The sequence below is a fragment of the Cervus elaphus genome, chromosome 10, assembly GCF_910594005.1.
Source record: "Cervus elaphus chromosome 10, mCerEla1.1, whole genome shotgun sequence".
NCBI classification, from domain to species: domain Eukaryota; kingdom Metazoa; phylum Chordata; class Mammalia; order Artiodactyla; family Cervidae; genus Cervus; species Cervus elaphus.
This window is the reverse complement of record NC_057824.1, coordinates 18,920,427-18,935,785: the sequence shown is the minus strand read 5'-3', so window position 1 is coordinate 18,935,785 and position 15,359 is coordinate 18,920,427. Positions and strand designations below refer to the sequence as shown.

The 15,359-nt window shown below is 44.4% G+C and overlaps 1 protein-coding gene across 1 annotated transcript in view; it reads left to right on the top strand.

Moving 5' to 3' along the window:
* LOC122702145 (ectonucleotide pyrophosphatase/phosphodiesterase family member 7-like) overlaps positions 1-15,359 on the top strand; it is a 38,184-nt gene that overhangs the window by 21,588 nt on the left and 1,237 nt on the right. The window contains exons 3-5 of the mRNA XM_043915637.1: positions 5,779-6,405; positions 10,575-10,812; positions 12,195-12,284. Coding sequence (XP_043771572.1) covers positions 5,779-6,405; positions 10,575-10,812; positions 12,195-12,284 — 955 coding nt within the window. The remainder of the gene's footprint in view (positions 1-5,778; positions 6,406-10,574; positions 10,813-12,194; positions 12,285-15,359) is intronic.

Sequence of the window (15,359 nt, the reverse complement as noted above, 5' to 3'; positions counted from 1 at the left end):
GCAGATGATGCCTATGAGATGGGATTCTCAACCACCTTTGCATCCAATCTCCACAGTCCACAAGTATATCCTCACACCATCAGGACTTCCCTAACGGTCAGGCTATGAATGGAGAGGCTCCACTGAAAGCAAGGTGGGACTTTTTTTTGGCCTGCACTGGGTCTTAGTTGCGGCATGCATGATCTTCACTGCCGTGTGCAGGATCTGCGTTGAAGTATGCAGGATCTTTAGTTGCAGCAGGCTGGATCTAGCTCCCTGACCAGAGATCGAACCCAGGTCCTCCTGCACTGGGAGTGTTAACCACTGGACCACTGGGGAAGTTCCAGAGAGCAGGCTGGGATTTTAAACAAGCTTCTGGGATAACAGAACCTGATCAATGACTGAGGTGTTTCACCAAGTTCAGAAGTCCTAATTCTCAGAGAAAGGCAGGCAGCTATATCTGTGAGACCCAGGAAAGTGAAAGTGTTAGTCACTCAGTCGTGTCCAACTCTTTGTAACCCCATGGCTGTAGTCCACCAGGTTCCTCTGTCCATGGGATTCTCCAGGCAAGAATACTGGAGTGGGTTGCCCTTCCATTCTCCAGGGGATCTTCCTGACCTAGGGATCGAACCTGGGTCTCCTGTATTGCAGGTGGGTTCTTTACCACTGTACCACCTGAGAAGCCATGAAAACCTAGGGGCATGTTTCTCCTCTTATGGAGGAAACACAGAGAGTATTAAGATGTGAAATGATGTGGGTGAGATACTCATGTCTGCCAAGAGTCTGTAACAGGACCACAGTAGGCTGCCACCAGGAGGGGATTTGGAGAGACAGTGGGGAGGGCAGCTAAGGTTCTCAGTGTCAGCCAGATCTCCTAGACAAAAGCTTCCAAACTTGGAAAAGCTGTGAGAAAGAGGGTGCCAGCAGTTTTTGCTTAGAAGAGCATTAATAGAAACATAATGCATCCCAGTACTGGTGCAAATTGTGTCTCCATCACACATCATAAAGGTTCTAAGAATAATACTCTGACCTCCAAAAGGGCATGGGAGGGGGTAAAACACAGACTCTTGGCCCTCTATACTCCTGTTCAGTGACGCCTCCAGAACACAGAAGAGCAATGAAATCACTCAGAACCAACTTCTGATTTCAAATATTGGATTGGTCAAAAAGTCTGTTTGGGTTTTTCCATAAGATATTACAGAAAACCCAAATTTTTTGACCAACTCAATACATGGAGTCCATCTCTTTCCAGTCAGTCATTCTGGAGAACGTGTAACTAACTCCTTTCCCTAAACCACTAAACATACTCTCCACCAAAGTACAATGGGATGAACACTTCAGGGGCCTTCCTAAAACCCATACACCTTGGTGATATTAATTCTGTCCAATAAGGGAAGAGACAAGACAAAACAGAAAACCAAACTAAAACTCCGTCACTAATGATTGGTTCTGAAGAGTTCTGCGAAGTGTTTGCTGCTCAGTCGTGGCCAACTCTTTGCGACCCTGTGGCCTATAGTCTCCCAGGTTCCTCTGTTCACAGAATTCTCTAGACAAGAATACTGGAGTGGGTAGCCATTTCCTTTTCCAGGGGATCTTCCCGACCCAGGGATCGAACCCAGGCCTCCTGCATTGCAGGCAGATTCTTTACTGTCTGAGCCACCAGGGAAGCCCTGAAGAGTTCTGTAGATTCTATACAAAGCCCAACACTCAGGCTTTGCCCTAAGAAGTATCAACTCTTGTTTTAAAGCAGCAGCTTAAGAGTAATAGCCACACTGATGCAATAGTACACTAAGGAAGAATAATGCACCTAATAAAACTAGCAATTTTCCAATTGCTATTGCTTCTGGAAACACTGATTATGCTAATTAAAGGGTAGAATAGTAAATACCCACTCTTTTGCATCCAATTAAGTGCTCAGATTGTTTCTCAGAAGTATTTGTTGAAAATAACACTTTTGATTATCGTAGATCCCAAATAAACAGTCAAGTGTGTGTGTATGTATGTGTGTGTATGCACATGCTACATATATATTTCTCTCTGGAGCTCATTTCACAAAGCATCATAAATCCTACAATCTCTATGGGACCAAGTGAGAAAAACCATAGCTTCCTAAGACTACAGTCTGGACACCTTTAAAGAAAGAGTATGTGTTAAGAACATAGCACGAGAAAATAATTTCAATTGGGAACATCTGAGATTTAACAGGCAAATACCTAGGAACTTAACTAATATGCAGTGCTGCCTAAGTCCCTCACAATGTCAATGTCAGCTTATTCTAAATAATAAAAATAGCCAAACTGTGTTCTACAAAACGTTAGAAGTTTCATCCTTCCAGTCAATCCATGCTTGAGAGAAAAGTCAATTTACACTTAGAGTTAAACAAACTACCATCACTAAAAACTGAGAATTATGTCTAATGCCAATCAGAAATGCAATAAATAAATATTAGAGGATTTGCAAGTTAAAGCAACCATAGAAATTCTATTATCAGAAAGGAAAATGTGTTACCTGTAGAGGTTACAAATAAGATACTAGAACCCAAAAGAGAAAGCATTTCTGAAACTATTTCCATAAGTTAATCAAGAGAGAAGAAGGTGTGTTTTCTGCCCCTAAAAGGAGATGTGATTCATGTATTCATTCAGCATGTACTTAATCAGCAGTCAGCACTTAAGTCTGAGCCAGGCCTGTCCTAGGTCCCAGGAAAAATGCATTCAACAAGAACAGCCACACTTTCTAGAGGAAGGAACTAGATAGTTTTCAAAGCAAGCAAAGTAAGGTAATTTCAGGTTGGGGAAAATGCTTTAGAGAAAATAAAACCAGATCCCAAAATAGGAAATGAATGCTGGAGGGCAGAAGGGACAATATTTCACCTACAGCTATGGACAGTAGAGCTTCTGGAACTGTGCAAAGCGCTTAGTGTTAGGACTTCTGTCTTGGGTCAAGCCTCCTAAAAGCAGAGCCTGAGGCAGGGATGCAGCGCATGTAAGAGAGAGAGAGAGAGCTCTCAGGAGATGGGAGTAAGGAAAATTGACGTAGCGAGAGAAGGAGCTAAGTGAGATGTGGCCTCTGCTGAACACCAGCTTCAGCCTGATCCCCCAGGAGCACAGGAACATGAATTTCACCCCCATGTTATCCCACCCTGAAGCCAGGGAGCTGGCTTTATGTCCTGCTGCCGGTCACTGGCCGTGGGCTGCTGAGGATAAAGGAGCAGTAAAGGCTACCTACTCAGGTGAGGCAGGTCTGGCCACTTGGCAAAGGGATTTTCCAGAACATGGAGGAACAGTGAGACATTAGCAGCCACTCTCACAGAAATGGATGTGGGTGCACAGGCCCAATAAGGGGATGTGGGTGGGGCTCCAACGGCATCCCCTCCAACTTCCAAATAGCTTACCTGCTTCTCTCTCTCAAACGGTACATGGTAAGTTTGATATTATGCTTGGTTATACTTTTCTGCCCAGTTGTAGGCCACATAGCCATGACCCAGGTGCTAATATCCCACAATTCGTCCCATAATTTATTCTCTATACCAGATTGACACCATTACACCAGCATCCTCTCCTGGCTCTACTAAAGCCATTGAACTGTAGAGAGTTTTTCAGAATATCTAAATCTTGGGTGATACAAGAAGAGTCACAGTGCTCGCTTCGGCAACACATATACTAAAATTAGAAGAGGCACAGAACAGCCCTCAAGTTAACAGCCAAGATGAAGGAAAGTACTTGCTCCCCAAATAAGCAGGTCAGTCATTTATGGAACCAGAAATCTATCAAGTGCCTACTATGTGCCCAGTCCTGGTTGAGGAGCTGCTTTACAACAACCTATTTAGTGAGATGGGTCCATCTTACTGTTAACTCATTGGCAAGTGTACATAAAACTATTTTCTTTTCCTAACAATTTTACCAGCCTTTGTCAAAAAACAAAAACACCTTTCTGCTGAGGAGCATTATCACTTAATATTTTCATGACTTTGAAATTACTTGTGTTGTTAACACAGCCTCATTTTCAGTCTGAAGACTCAGTTCTGCTCATGGTAAAACCTTCATCTCAGATCCGAGTCAAAGCTCTGATCCCCAGCATGCTCCCTACCCCACCACAGACTCTCTGGTGGCCCCAGCTGCCTGAAAAAGAAGGAACGTGACCCATGGTCCACTCTCTTGAGCCCCCACCCCACCCCTCTTTCCCTGATTTACCCACTGGAGACAAGGACAGGGAAGAGACAAGCAGCTCCTCCCATGACGGCTTTTAAGGAGGCCAGGGCTCTTTTTCTGTTGGCTGTAATCTAGTGCCCTGCCTGGTTTCCCACAACATGACAGAGAGGGTGAAGGTGGCTGGGCCACTGACAACAGATTCAAGGTCAAGCAGCAAGGTCAGGCCTTGCAAGATTCAGCAGAATTTCATGGATCACCCACCACCTTCCTCAGAGGTGAGGAATCCCACGCTCCCTGCTGCAGCCACTCCTGCCATGACCAGTCTCAGCTTCCTTCTGCAGACTCCAACCATGGGGTCTACAGGCACATTTCAGTTCCACCTTCAATGCCCCTCAGGAGACAGAAACTGGAGGAAATAATCACTGCCCCTCTTCACCTGACCGTGCAGTTGAGCCCAATGCTCTTTGTTCCTCTCCAGGAAAGATCAAAGTTGAGCTCACTGAATGCTTACCAATGTACTCTACGTGCATTTAGTCCCTGCAACCACCCCATGAGGTGGCGTTAACAACCCCACTTTACAGATGAGGTAACAGAGGTGAAGAGCATTTGGGTAACACAATCCAAATGAAAGAGAAAAGATAAACCCAGGCAATCCAGCAATAAGCACACCTTTAACTGTTCTGTTGTCTGCCTCTGGGTCCGGCATCAAGCAGACATCTGCACAGGGAATAAGATGACAGCCTCTGCTTTTCTAAACACCCCAAATTCTATAAACATTAGAGATGGGGACAGCTAGGTAGATTCTTTCATCTCTAATAGCCCCAGGAGGAGTCCCCAGGTCTCATTGACTCTGGCTGGGACACAGGCCCAAGGCTCAACCAACTGCTGTGGCCAGGGGACACAGTGTTCCCTGACTGGCCAGCCCAGAGCCACACCCCACTTCCGGAGCCTGATGTGGAACCAACACACCCCAAACCAGGCGTGGAGCAAGAGCAGGGAGGAGAGCCTCCAGGGGATGTCAGATGCTCCAAACCTGCAGACAGTGGAGTGGGCGCTGGGCAGGCCAACATATTTACTGTCCACTGCACACACTGGACACACTAGGGAAGGCTTGTGGTGGCTTGTTAGGTCTAGAGGCAATGAAAAGAGTGCCTGCCAAGTGCCAAAACACAATGCCCAACACTTTATCTTAAAGCTACCTGGATTAATCCTCAAGAAAGTCCCATCAGCTTCTTGGCATTTTACAGGTAGAAATACTGAAGCACTACGAGATTAAAGAACTCACTCACCATCACCAGTTTAGAAAGTACCATTTCTCCTCCAGTCTAAGGAACTTTTTTTTCTCATTTTTTCCATCCCAAATTGGAATGCATCTTCCAGTCACTGAAGTGTCAGAGGTTTCACTGGCAGCATTTTTCTCCGTAGAGTGCATAAAATAAGGGCACGTCTCACAATTGTCAGTGTTTTAGATTCCAGGAGATCCTGGTGATGCCAGGAATGAAGCCCAACCCCATTTGCCTCCAAACATGGGCCCACATGTTTTCTATGCATGTTTCTGGACTAGGACAGGGCTGCCAACATGCTGGGCTTTGCACATGATGAGAAAGACAGAAGAAATGGCTCTAACAGACTTTTATTCTTGCACTTGCAGGGGAGGAAAACAGCGTCATTCCACTATCCTGGGGGAGGCGCCAGGTACCAAGGGGAGGCTGTCCAGCGGTCCCTGGTGGAGTCATACACCCACCCAAATGGCAACGAGACAGAGTGGAGACAGAACATCGACATCGTCATGAACTGGTTCACCAAGGAAGACTTTGACTTTGTGACCCTGTACTATGGAGAGCCGGATAGCGTGGGACACCTCTATGGACCTGACACGGAGAAAAGGAGGGCAATGATTCAGCAAATCGACAGAACCATCGGGTACCTATTGCAAGCCATTGGGAGGCACAGCTTGACTGAGCACCTCAATGTCATCATCACCTCAGACCATGGCATGACCACCATGAAAAAGAAGCCCAACATCACCGAGATCCTCCTGAGCAACTACATCAGCTTCAAGGACTTGGTCCAGTTTGACATTGTGGACTACGGCGGCTTTGGGATGCTCCTGCCCAAACTGGGGCAAGAGGAAGCCGTTTACCAAGCACTGAAGAATGCTCATCCTCACCTCAATGTGTACAAGAAGGAGGAATTTCCAGAACGCTTCCATTTTGCCAAACATGAGCGGGTCCTGCCGATCGTGATGTATGCTGACTCTGGTTATAGCATCAGCGGGGTGAGTGGATTCTAAAATAGAGTCCATCTTGGATCTGGAAGGCAGCCAATAGGGAAGGACTGTTCTGAAAAAAATTAAAACATAAGTGTATGCATGATGAGTTAGTCGTAACCCACTGTGTTCTGAGTGTTCCCCACCTCCCCACGTCCCACCCTACCCACCCTGCTCCATGTTACCATTATGCAACAATAATGATATATATCTCTGGCCAAGGTTGTGTCTAGGGCTGTGTTAAAAATTTCACATTATTTCATGTTTGGGCTTCCCTGGTTGCTCAGTGATCTACCTCAATGTAGGAATCATAGGAGATGTGGGTTTGATCCCTGAGTCGGGAAGATTCCCTGGAGGAGGAAATGGCAACGTGCTTCAGTATTCTTGCCTAGAGAATCCCATGGACACAGAAGCCTGGCAGGCTATAGTCCGTAGGACCATTAAAAAGTCAGAAACAACTGAGCGACTGAGCACGCACACACACAAACATTTTATTTTTTGTTTTCCTAACAGAGAAGGCAATAGCAACCCACTCCAGTACTCTTGCCTGGAAAATCCCATGGAGAGAGGAGCCTGGTAGGCTGCAGTCCATGGGGTCGCTAAGAGTCGGACATGACTGAGCGACTTCACTTTCACTTTTCACTTTCATGCATTGGAGAAGGAAATGGCAACCCACTCCAGTGTTCTTGCCTGGAGAATCCCAGGGACGGGCAAGCCTGGTGGGCTGCCATCTATAGGGTCACAGAGTCAGACACGACTGAAGCGACTTAGCAGCAGCAGCAGCAACAACCCTAAAGGTTAATTCTCTTATCTTTCCTTTATAATGAGGAAGAAACCAAAGCTGAAGAGGAGTGATTTGGTATTAGAAATGTAAGGCTGATGTACAAACCCAAGCCTATGTGCTGGATTATTATGCAGAGATTAACAAGAAGTTAATAGCCCTCCCCCCTCAAAAAAATACACCTTCTAGTTCCTATTTGCATATAGTCAAAAGAAAAAAGGCAATCCTGATCACATAAAAATTTATACACAGATGCCCATGGCAGCATTATTCATAATAAACAAAAGGTGGAAACAACCAAAATGCCCATCAACTGATGAATGGATAAACAAAACAGGGTCTAGCCATACAGTGGAATACTATGTAGCCATTAAAAGGCTACGTTATCATTTGAATGAACCTTGAGAACATAAGGCTCAGTGAAAGAAGTCAAATAGGAGAGACCACATATTGTACGATTCCATTTATTTTTTTTTAGAATTTTTTATTTTTTTATTTTTTTTCCATTTATTTTTATTAGTTGGAGGCTAATTACTTTACAATATTGTAGTGGTTTTTGCCATACATTGACATGAATCAGCCATGGATTTACATGTATTCCCCATCCCGATCCCCTCCTCCCACCTCCCTCTCCACCCGATCCCTCTGGGTCTTCCCAATGCACCAGCCCCGAGCACTTGTCTCATGCACCCAACCTGGGCTGGTGATCTGTTTCACCCTTGATAATACACATGTTTCGATGCTGTTCTCTCGAAACATCCCACCCTTGCCTTCTCCCACAGAGTCCAAAACTCTGTTCTGTACATCTGCGTCTCTTTTTTTGTTTTGCATATAGGGTTATCATTACCATCTTTCTAAATTCCATATATATGTGTTAGTACACTGTATTGGTCTTTATCTTTCTGGCTTACTTCACTCTGTATAATGGGCTCCAGTTTCATCCATCTCATTAGAACTGATTCAAATGAATTCTTTTTAATGGCTGAGTAATATTCCATGGTGTATATGTACCACAGCTTCCTTATCCATTCATCTGCTGATGGACATGTATGATTCCATTTAAATGAAATGTCCAGAATACACAAATCCATAGATACAGAGCATAGATTGGTGGCTGTCTACGACCAAGGGAAGTTGTAGGGAGATTGGGGAGTAACTGCTGAAGGGTATAGGCTTTCTTTTCGGGGTGATGGAAGTGTTCTAAAATTGATGGTGATGATAGTTTCACAACTCTGTGAATATACTAGATACCATTGAATCATATACTTTAAATGGATACATTGCATTGTATATGAATTATATCTCAACACAGTTGTTATGAAAAAAATAAGAAGCCTAAAGAAGAAAATACCAAAATCAATGCTAATTGTGAGACATACATGAGGTCTTTTTTTTTAAACTACCAACCAATAATTCATGACAGAACAAAGTTTAAGGGATGCTTCAATATCACATGACAGAAGACCATCTCGGGTACAACCTGAAGAATCCTTGTCTAAGGCTGTGAACGGAAGCTAAACATCATAATTATGCTTGCAATCTGTATACTCTTAGGTTGCTGAAAGTCTAGAGTATAACAGGTCTGGGAAAGCTCATAAGGTTGTTTAATATTGGTGGAAAATTTACAGTAAAACACAAAACTTAACTGGTATTTTGTAAGCCCCCCACATGGCCTGGAGCAAAGACCCTGCCAAGAAGTTTACATAGCACTGACCTCTTTGTAAATCTGGTTAATGATGTCACAGTTTGAGAGAGACGATAAGACATTCAATTGGGCAGTCATATTCCCAGCATGACCAACCAGATAGTTTGAGGGATGGGATGCAGTGATCAGTTTAATCTTCTGGCAAACTGTCTGTTAGACAGAAAATCTTGTGTCTCAATGCTCTAAATTGAGTCCACTGCTCATATTCCCACCCACCTGCCTGCCTTGATGTGCAGAGCAGAGTGGGTGTGACTCTTCTCTCTTAGGATTAGGGAGCTTGCAAAGAACATGAGGCCATTCCTGGGATCACTTAACTGTTCTTAACAGGCTGCCCCATGGCACCAAGTTCTTCCCAGGTGGTGCAGTGGTAAAGAATCCGCCTGCCAATGCAGGAGACACAAGACATGGATTTGGTCCCTGGGTGGGGAAGATCCCCTAGAGTAGGAAATGGCAACCCTGCTCCAGTATTCTTGCCTGGGAAATCCCATGGACAGAGGAGCCTAGAGGGCTACAGTCCATGGGGTTGCAGAGTTGGACATAACTGAGTGACCAAGCACCAGAGCACAGCATGGCCTCAAATGCCTTTGGACTGGTTTCTTTAGCCAGGGGAGGGAGCCTGAGCTGAGCAGACAGGAAGCAAGGCAACCATGAGACCAACCTTTCAGTACACAGAGACCACATGTCTGACACACCAGAGTATCTGCTGGTTCTCAGAAAATAAGAAAATACAAACAGTGCTGTGGTGTGACTGATGCTACTTTGTCACTTGAAAGGGGTCAGACAAAAGTCTATCTAGTACTCATTAAACAATTACCTACAGTCCTGATACCCTCCTCTTTAATCCTCCTCTTCCCCCACCCCCAAAAAAATACATACGCAATTTTGTGCCATAAGCAACAATATACCTGAGGACTTTCCTGTTGGTTCAGTGGCTAAGACTCTGAGCTCCCGATGCAGGGGGCCCAAACTCAATCCTCGATCCCACAAGCCCCAACTAGGAGTGTGCCACAACTAAGACCTGGCAAAGCCAAATAAATAAATAAATATTTTTGAAAAAGAAAATAAATGCTCCTAGCTATAGAACCAGTCTGGGTTCAAAGACCTACTCCAGCATTGGCTACTTCATGACTCAGGATAGTTTATTCATCTGCAAAATGGCAGTGATGAGGATAGAGCCTTCACTTTATAAAACATTAAGAACAGTTCATGGTGCACAGTGAGCCCTCTATATTTGAGTCTGTTAGGACTGTCAGTATTACTATCTTATTACTGCTTCTAACAGGTGTGATTTTCTTTGAAAAAGAAAGTGTTAGTCTCTCAGTAGTGTCTGACTCCTTGTGACCCCACACACCAGTCTCCTCTGTCCACAGAATTCTCCAGGCAAGAATACTGGAGTGGGTTGCCATTTCCCATTCCAGGGTATCTTCCTGACCCAGGGACTGAACCCAGGAATCCCGAATTGCGGGCAGCTTCTTTACCATCTGTGCCACCAGGGAAACTGTGAGCTTTATTCTCTTCCTTAAAGATCTTCCATTCCTACTCCTCTCTGCCACTGCAGAGAGCAGTGTCCTTCCTTGTCATTTAAGTGCTCAAAGATTTCCTGGATCTAACAACTATGGAATTAACTAAGGGAAAATTTTCTTTCAGAGGACTGGAACCTTAAATGACTGTTTCCTTGTTATTATTTTTCAGCGATTTATACTATATTTCAACAAAGGAGATCATGGTTTTGATAATGTCTACATGGACATGAAGACCATATTCAGAGCTTTCGGGCCTGACTTCAAGAAGAACCACCTGGCCGAGCCTTTTGACAGCATCCACATCTACCCCCTCATGTGTAAGCTCCTGGGGGTCACCCCTGAGCCCCACAACGGCTCCCTGGCCGTCACCCAGGAAATGCTGGTAGACACTTACGACCCGCACACAGGTAAGACACAAAAGCCACCGCCAAGAGACTGGTAGTGTGGTCTGTTCTGTCCTGAGATAGAAAAGATTCAAAAAGGGGTTTTTTGAATGAGGGAAACATCAAGCAGAACAATCCTGTTTCCTGGCAGCTTCAGTGCCCCCAGCACAAGATTATCATCAGCGGCTGTGAACAGGTAGCATATGAAGGAGGAAATCCCTCACTGTGTTGGTGACATTTTATACAGTGCCTACGGGGCAAAAAGGAAGGCTCTCCATAGAGGAAATCAAGCAGTAATCCTTCTGAGCCTCAGAAAGCATGGAGAGTCTGCCCCTCCTCCACCAGATACCCCTTGTAGATTCTGAAAAGCAGCCTTCCTTCAGCAACTCTGTGCATGCTGGTGCCCAGAGGAAAGCCGCTCACAGGAGAGGAACAAAGCTTTAGCGCTCTTCTCATGGCTAGACATGGGGGCGAGGGTTCCTGTAAATGAGGTTGAGAATCCTTAAGACTTCAAAAAACTAAATATCGGTGATATAAAGGAAGAAAGGAAGCATCTCTGGGAATTCAGCTGTTTACAAACACTCACCAGCATTTCTTCTGTGGGGAGACTCAGTGCCCAGTGATTCCATCAGATGCTTAGAGCAACCACACTCAATCGAAATGGAGTACAAGGAACAGCTCCCTGCACTCTTCCCTTCTGCCAAGCCACCACCCACAATCTTCCCTGTGGCTCAGACAGTAAAGAATCTGCCTGCAATGTGGGAGACCTGGGTTTGGTCCCTGGGTTGGGAAGATCCCCTGGAGATGGAAATAGTTACCCACTCCAGTATTCTTGCCTGGAGAATACCATGGACAGAGAAGCCTCGCAGACTACAGTCCATGAGGGTCACAGAGTCGGGGACACAACTGAGCAACTAAAAACTAGACCCACAACCTTCAAGTGAATTTACTAGAAACAGGATGTTCTGCAGAAAACTAAATGAATGGCAATTCTCTAAGTTATTGAGAATTTCTTTTTAAGTTTTAGAATTTTGCTACAACCCTTTGGCCCCTACACCTGCCCCATACGTAATCCTGGGAGGCTGGGGTGAAGTGTGTTTGATCATCCGTTATTGATAAGCAGGACATCCCACCAACTGATTTTCAGCGAATTGGCTTTTAGCAAATTGGTCATTTGGCAAAGTGGTCGTTAGGCAAATGGGTCATTTGGCGAATAGGTCATTTAGTAAATCGGCTTTCAATGACTTGCCCTATGAGATTTCTCTACAGTGAGCACTTTCTTGGGTTAAATGTACATTTCGTTTCCATAATTAATATTCACCAGTGCCTGGATAGGAAACTTCCCAGAGACCCAGGAGCAGCCTCTTAATCAGATCATTTAAAAACATCTGATTTTTTATTAACAGGAGCAGAGATGAAGAGGGCATCTGCTCTCCAAAATACAGCGATCGGTCTCACAGTTGTCACAGGAGTCCTTGTGGTTCTGTTTGTCGCTGGTGTGACATTCACAGTCTTTTGTCGGAAAAAGACGTGAGTAGTCTGAGAGTTTTCTGTGGTTGATCAGTTCACACTGTAATAACCCATTTCAACCACTTTCTGAGTGTGTTGGGGTCCAACACTTTGAGGACCCAGCAACCAGGGATATCTTTGTGAACTTGCAGGCTGGGCAATGATACAGAGACCAGGACTCAGAAGAGCCCCCAGCTTGGTTTGATCTCAAAAATCTTGATTTTTAACAAAGGCCCCATTTTCACTTTGCATTGGGCACCAAAAACTACATTTCAGTTGCATTCGTTTCCCAGCACTGCTATAACAAAGTACCACATACTGGGGTGGCTTACAACAATAGAAACTTGTCTTGTGGAACTGGAGGCTAGAAGTATGAGATCAAGGTATTCACTTGATCCCTCTGAAATGTGTAGGGGAGAAGTCTTCCTGGCTTCTACTAGCTTCTGGTGGTTGCCAGCAATCCTTGGCATTCCTTGGCTTGTAGACACAATCTCTGCGTCCACCATCACATGGGCAATTTCGCTCTGAATCTCTGTCTTCACATGGCATTCTCTCCTCTTAAAAGGACACCAATCATGGAATTCACAGCCGCCTGTATTCCAGTATGATCTCCTCCTAACTTAATTACACCTGCAGAGACCCTATTTCCAAATGAGGTCATGTTCCTAAGTACCAGGGGTCATGACTTCCAACACATCCTTTCGGGGGAACACAGTTCAACCCGTAACACTGGTCCTGCCATCAACAAAAGCACTCAGTGGTCCAGGAACACTGCTTTCTACATCTCCATAGTTACATCAGAAGACTGAGCCTCTCACATCCCTTGTGACACTCAATCCTGACCATGCCTCTGCTTTCAAAGAGCTCCTGTCTCAACAGCATGGAGGCCTCCTGAACACCATAAACAGCCTAAGGAAAGTCAGAACTTTACTTAACCTTAACTCCATTACAAAGCCCACATTTAATGTAATTTATATTTGAACTATAAAATTTTCCTATAAGTTGAAACATGACCTACAAAAGTCTCTATACCCTGAAGCAACATTTTAGAAAGAAATCAATTGGTCCTTTTCTGCAGAAACCATTAGCCATAGAAGAGAGAAAGGAAAAACCTCAAGGTACTGATTGAATGGCCATTCCCACAGCATAATTTCTAAAAGATAACCATTTCATATAGTTAAAATGTATTAGTTTTTCATCATCCACCATCATCACCATTATTAAAGAAAGCCTCAAATCCAGCAGTTGAATCTTTACTATAGTATATGCATATATGCATGTCTTCTGCCACTGAAAGGACTGTTTAGATATATCCTAAAGCTTTTCTCCACATCAATACCACTGGAATTTTCACTTTCTATGTTAAATAGCAGTCCTAATCTTCACTAACACCTGAACACACCACGTCTGTGAGGTCCATGGGCCATTACAAATCCCTTCAATGCCTTGATCCTTCCAAGTTTAGGTGTGAGATATATTACCTATGACCTTTGTCCCTCCCAAGAGCCCACACACAAAGATAAAAGTATCGTCTGTGTGCAGGTCAGTGGTGTGGCCCACTCAGGGCCGTCCGCAATCTGCCTCCCATCTATGGCATCAGGAAGGCTAGACAAGCCTAGATTTATTAATATCTTAGTATAATATCATGCAGCATCACTTACTCTGGTATTGACCTGTATGTCCTTTGGTTCCTCAGAGGAAAGGTAATTAATAGCTATTATGTGTGTTAATAGAAAGCTTGGTATTCATGAGTTTGACCCATACCCATTGGTTTCCACTCTCCACTGCAGGCAGAGAGCTGACCAAAACAGCACAAGTAAGCCAGTACACCTGACCGAGCTCTAACATCGTTCCTTCAGGACCAAGATCCAACCATATCTTACATCAGATGTTTCTACCCCAGGATGCTGTGACTCAGAGGATTTATGCAACATCTCAGACCCAGAAACTTTTAATTCCTTGTAAAAACACAGCAATAACCACAGTTCACACTCTTTACTTTAATCAACTGTTGATGGAATAAAAGAATTTTTGTCAGATCCTGTGCTCACTTGGTTCTTGTAGAAGAACATATATAAGAGAACAAATGCACTCAATTAGAATTAATTTTCCTCTCTTGTTCTCATAGCTGAGCAGGGCTCAAGTGTTTCTCATCTGAAAGGGGTAATAAGACTCATCTGTCCCCATCAACTGTATTGTGCAAGCATATTTAACAAATTAGCTCCCAAGATGCTTCCAAATAGAGTTATTTCAAGAGATTTATGAAGGTAAACTTACTAGACTCTGAACACAGTTCAAACTCCAGGGGCAGCACCAGTGCCTTTCACTGTCCTGCTTTTTACTCAAGACATAATAAGGTCAAATGGAAGTAACTTTTTTTCTTTTCTTCCCCATCCCCACCTGTGTACCATTCTGACTCTTCTTCCAGATTCCTTTCCCTGCAGAGTCAAAGCTTCCACTGTAAGCCCTAATAGTTCCATGTGCTCACTGGCACTGTATATATTGCCATTGTGCTTCTATATTTATTTGTGTGATAATTAGTTCAATACCTATTTCCCCCATGAAACCCTGAGCCTCTGGAGGGCAGGGAACCACTCCTGGTTCTTCTCACTGTTGCATCCTCAGTGCCTGATAGTACCAGGCACATGAGGTGAGGTATTAGTTGCTCAGTCGTGTCCGACTCTTTGTGACACCATTGACTGTAGCCTGCCAGGCTCTTCTGTTCATGGAATTCTCCAGGCAAGAATAATGGAGTGGGTTGCCATTCCCTTCTCCAGGGGATCTTCCCAACCCAGGAATCGAACCCGGGTCTCCTGCATTGTAGGCAGATTCTTTACTACTGAACCACCAGGGAAGCCCTACCAGGAACGTAGTTTATGCTTAAAAAATATTTGGTGAACTCTGTGGGTTAGAGACAGACCCTAATTGGGATATGGGGAAGCAAGGGTTCCTATCTGTTAGGAGAAATCAATGAAATCAGAGTAATCATGGTTAAACCCATCACACCTATAGTCTGCCTTCACTGTTCACTTTATTTGTTGTTACAAATGACTTTCACGTCC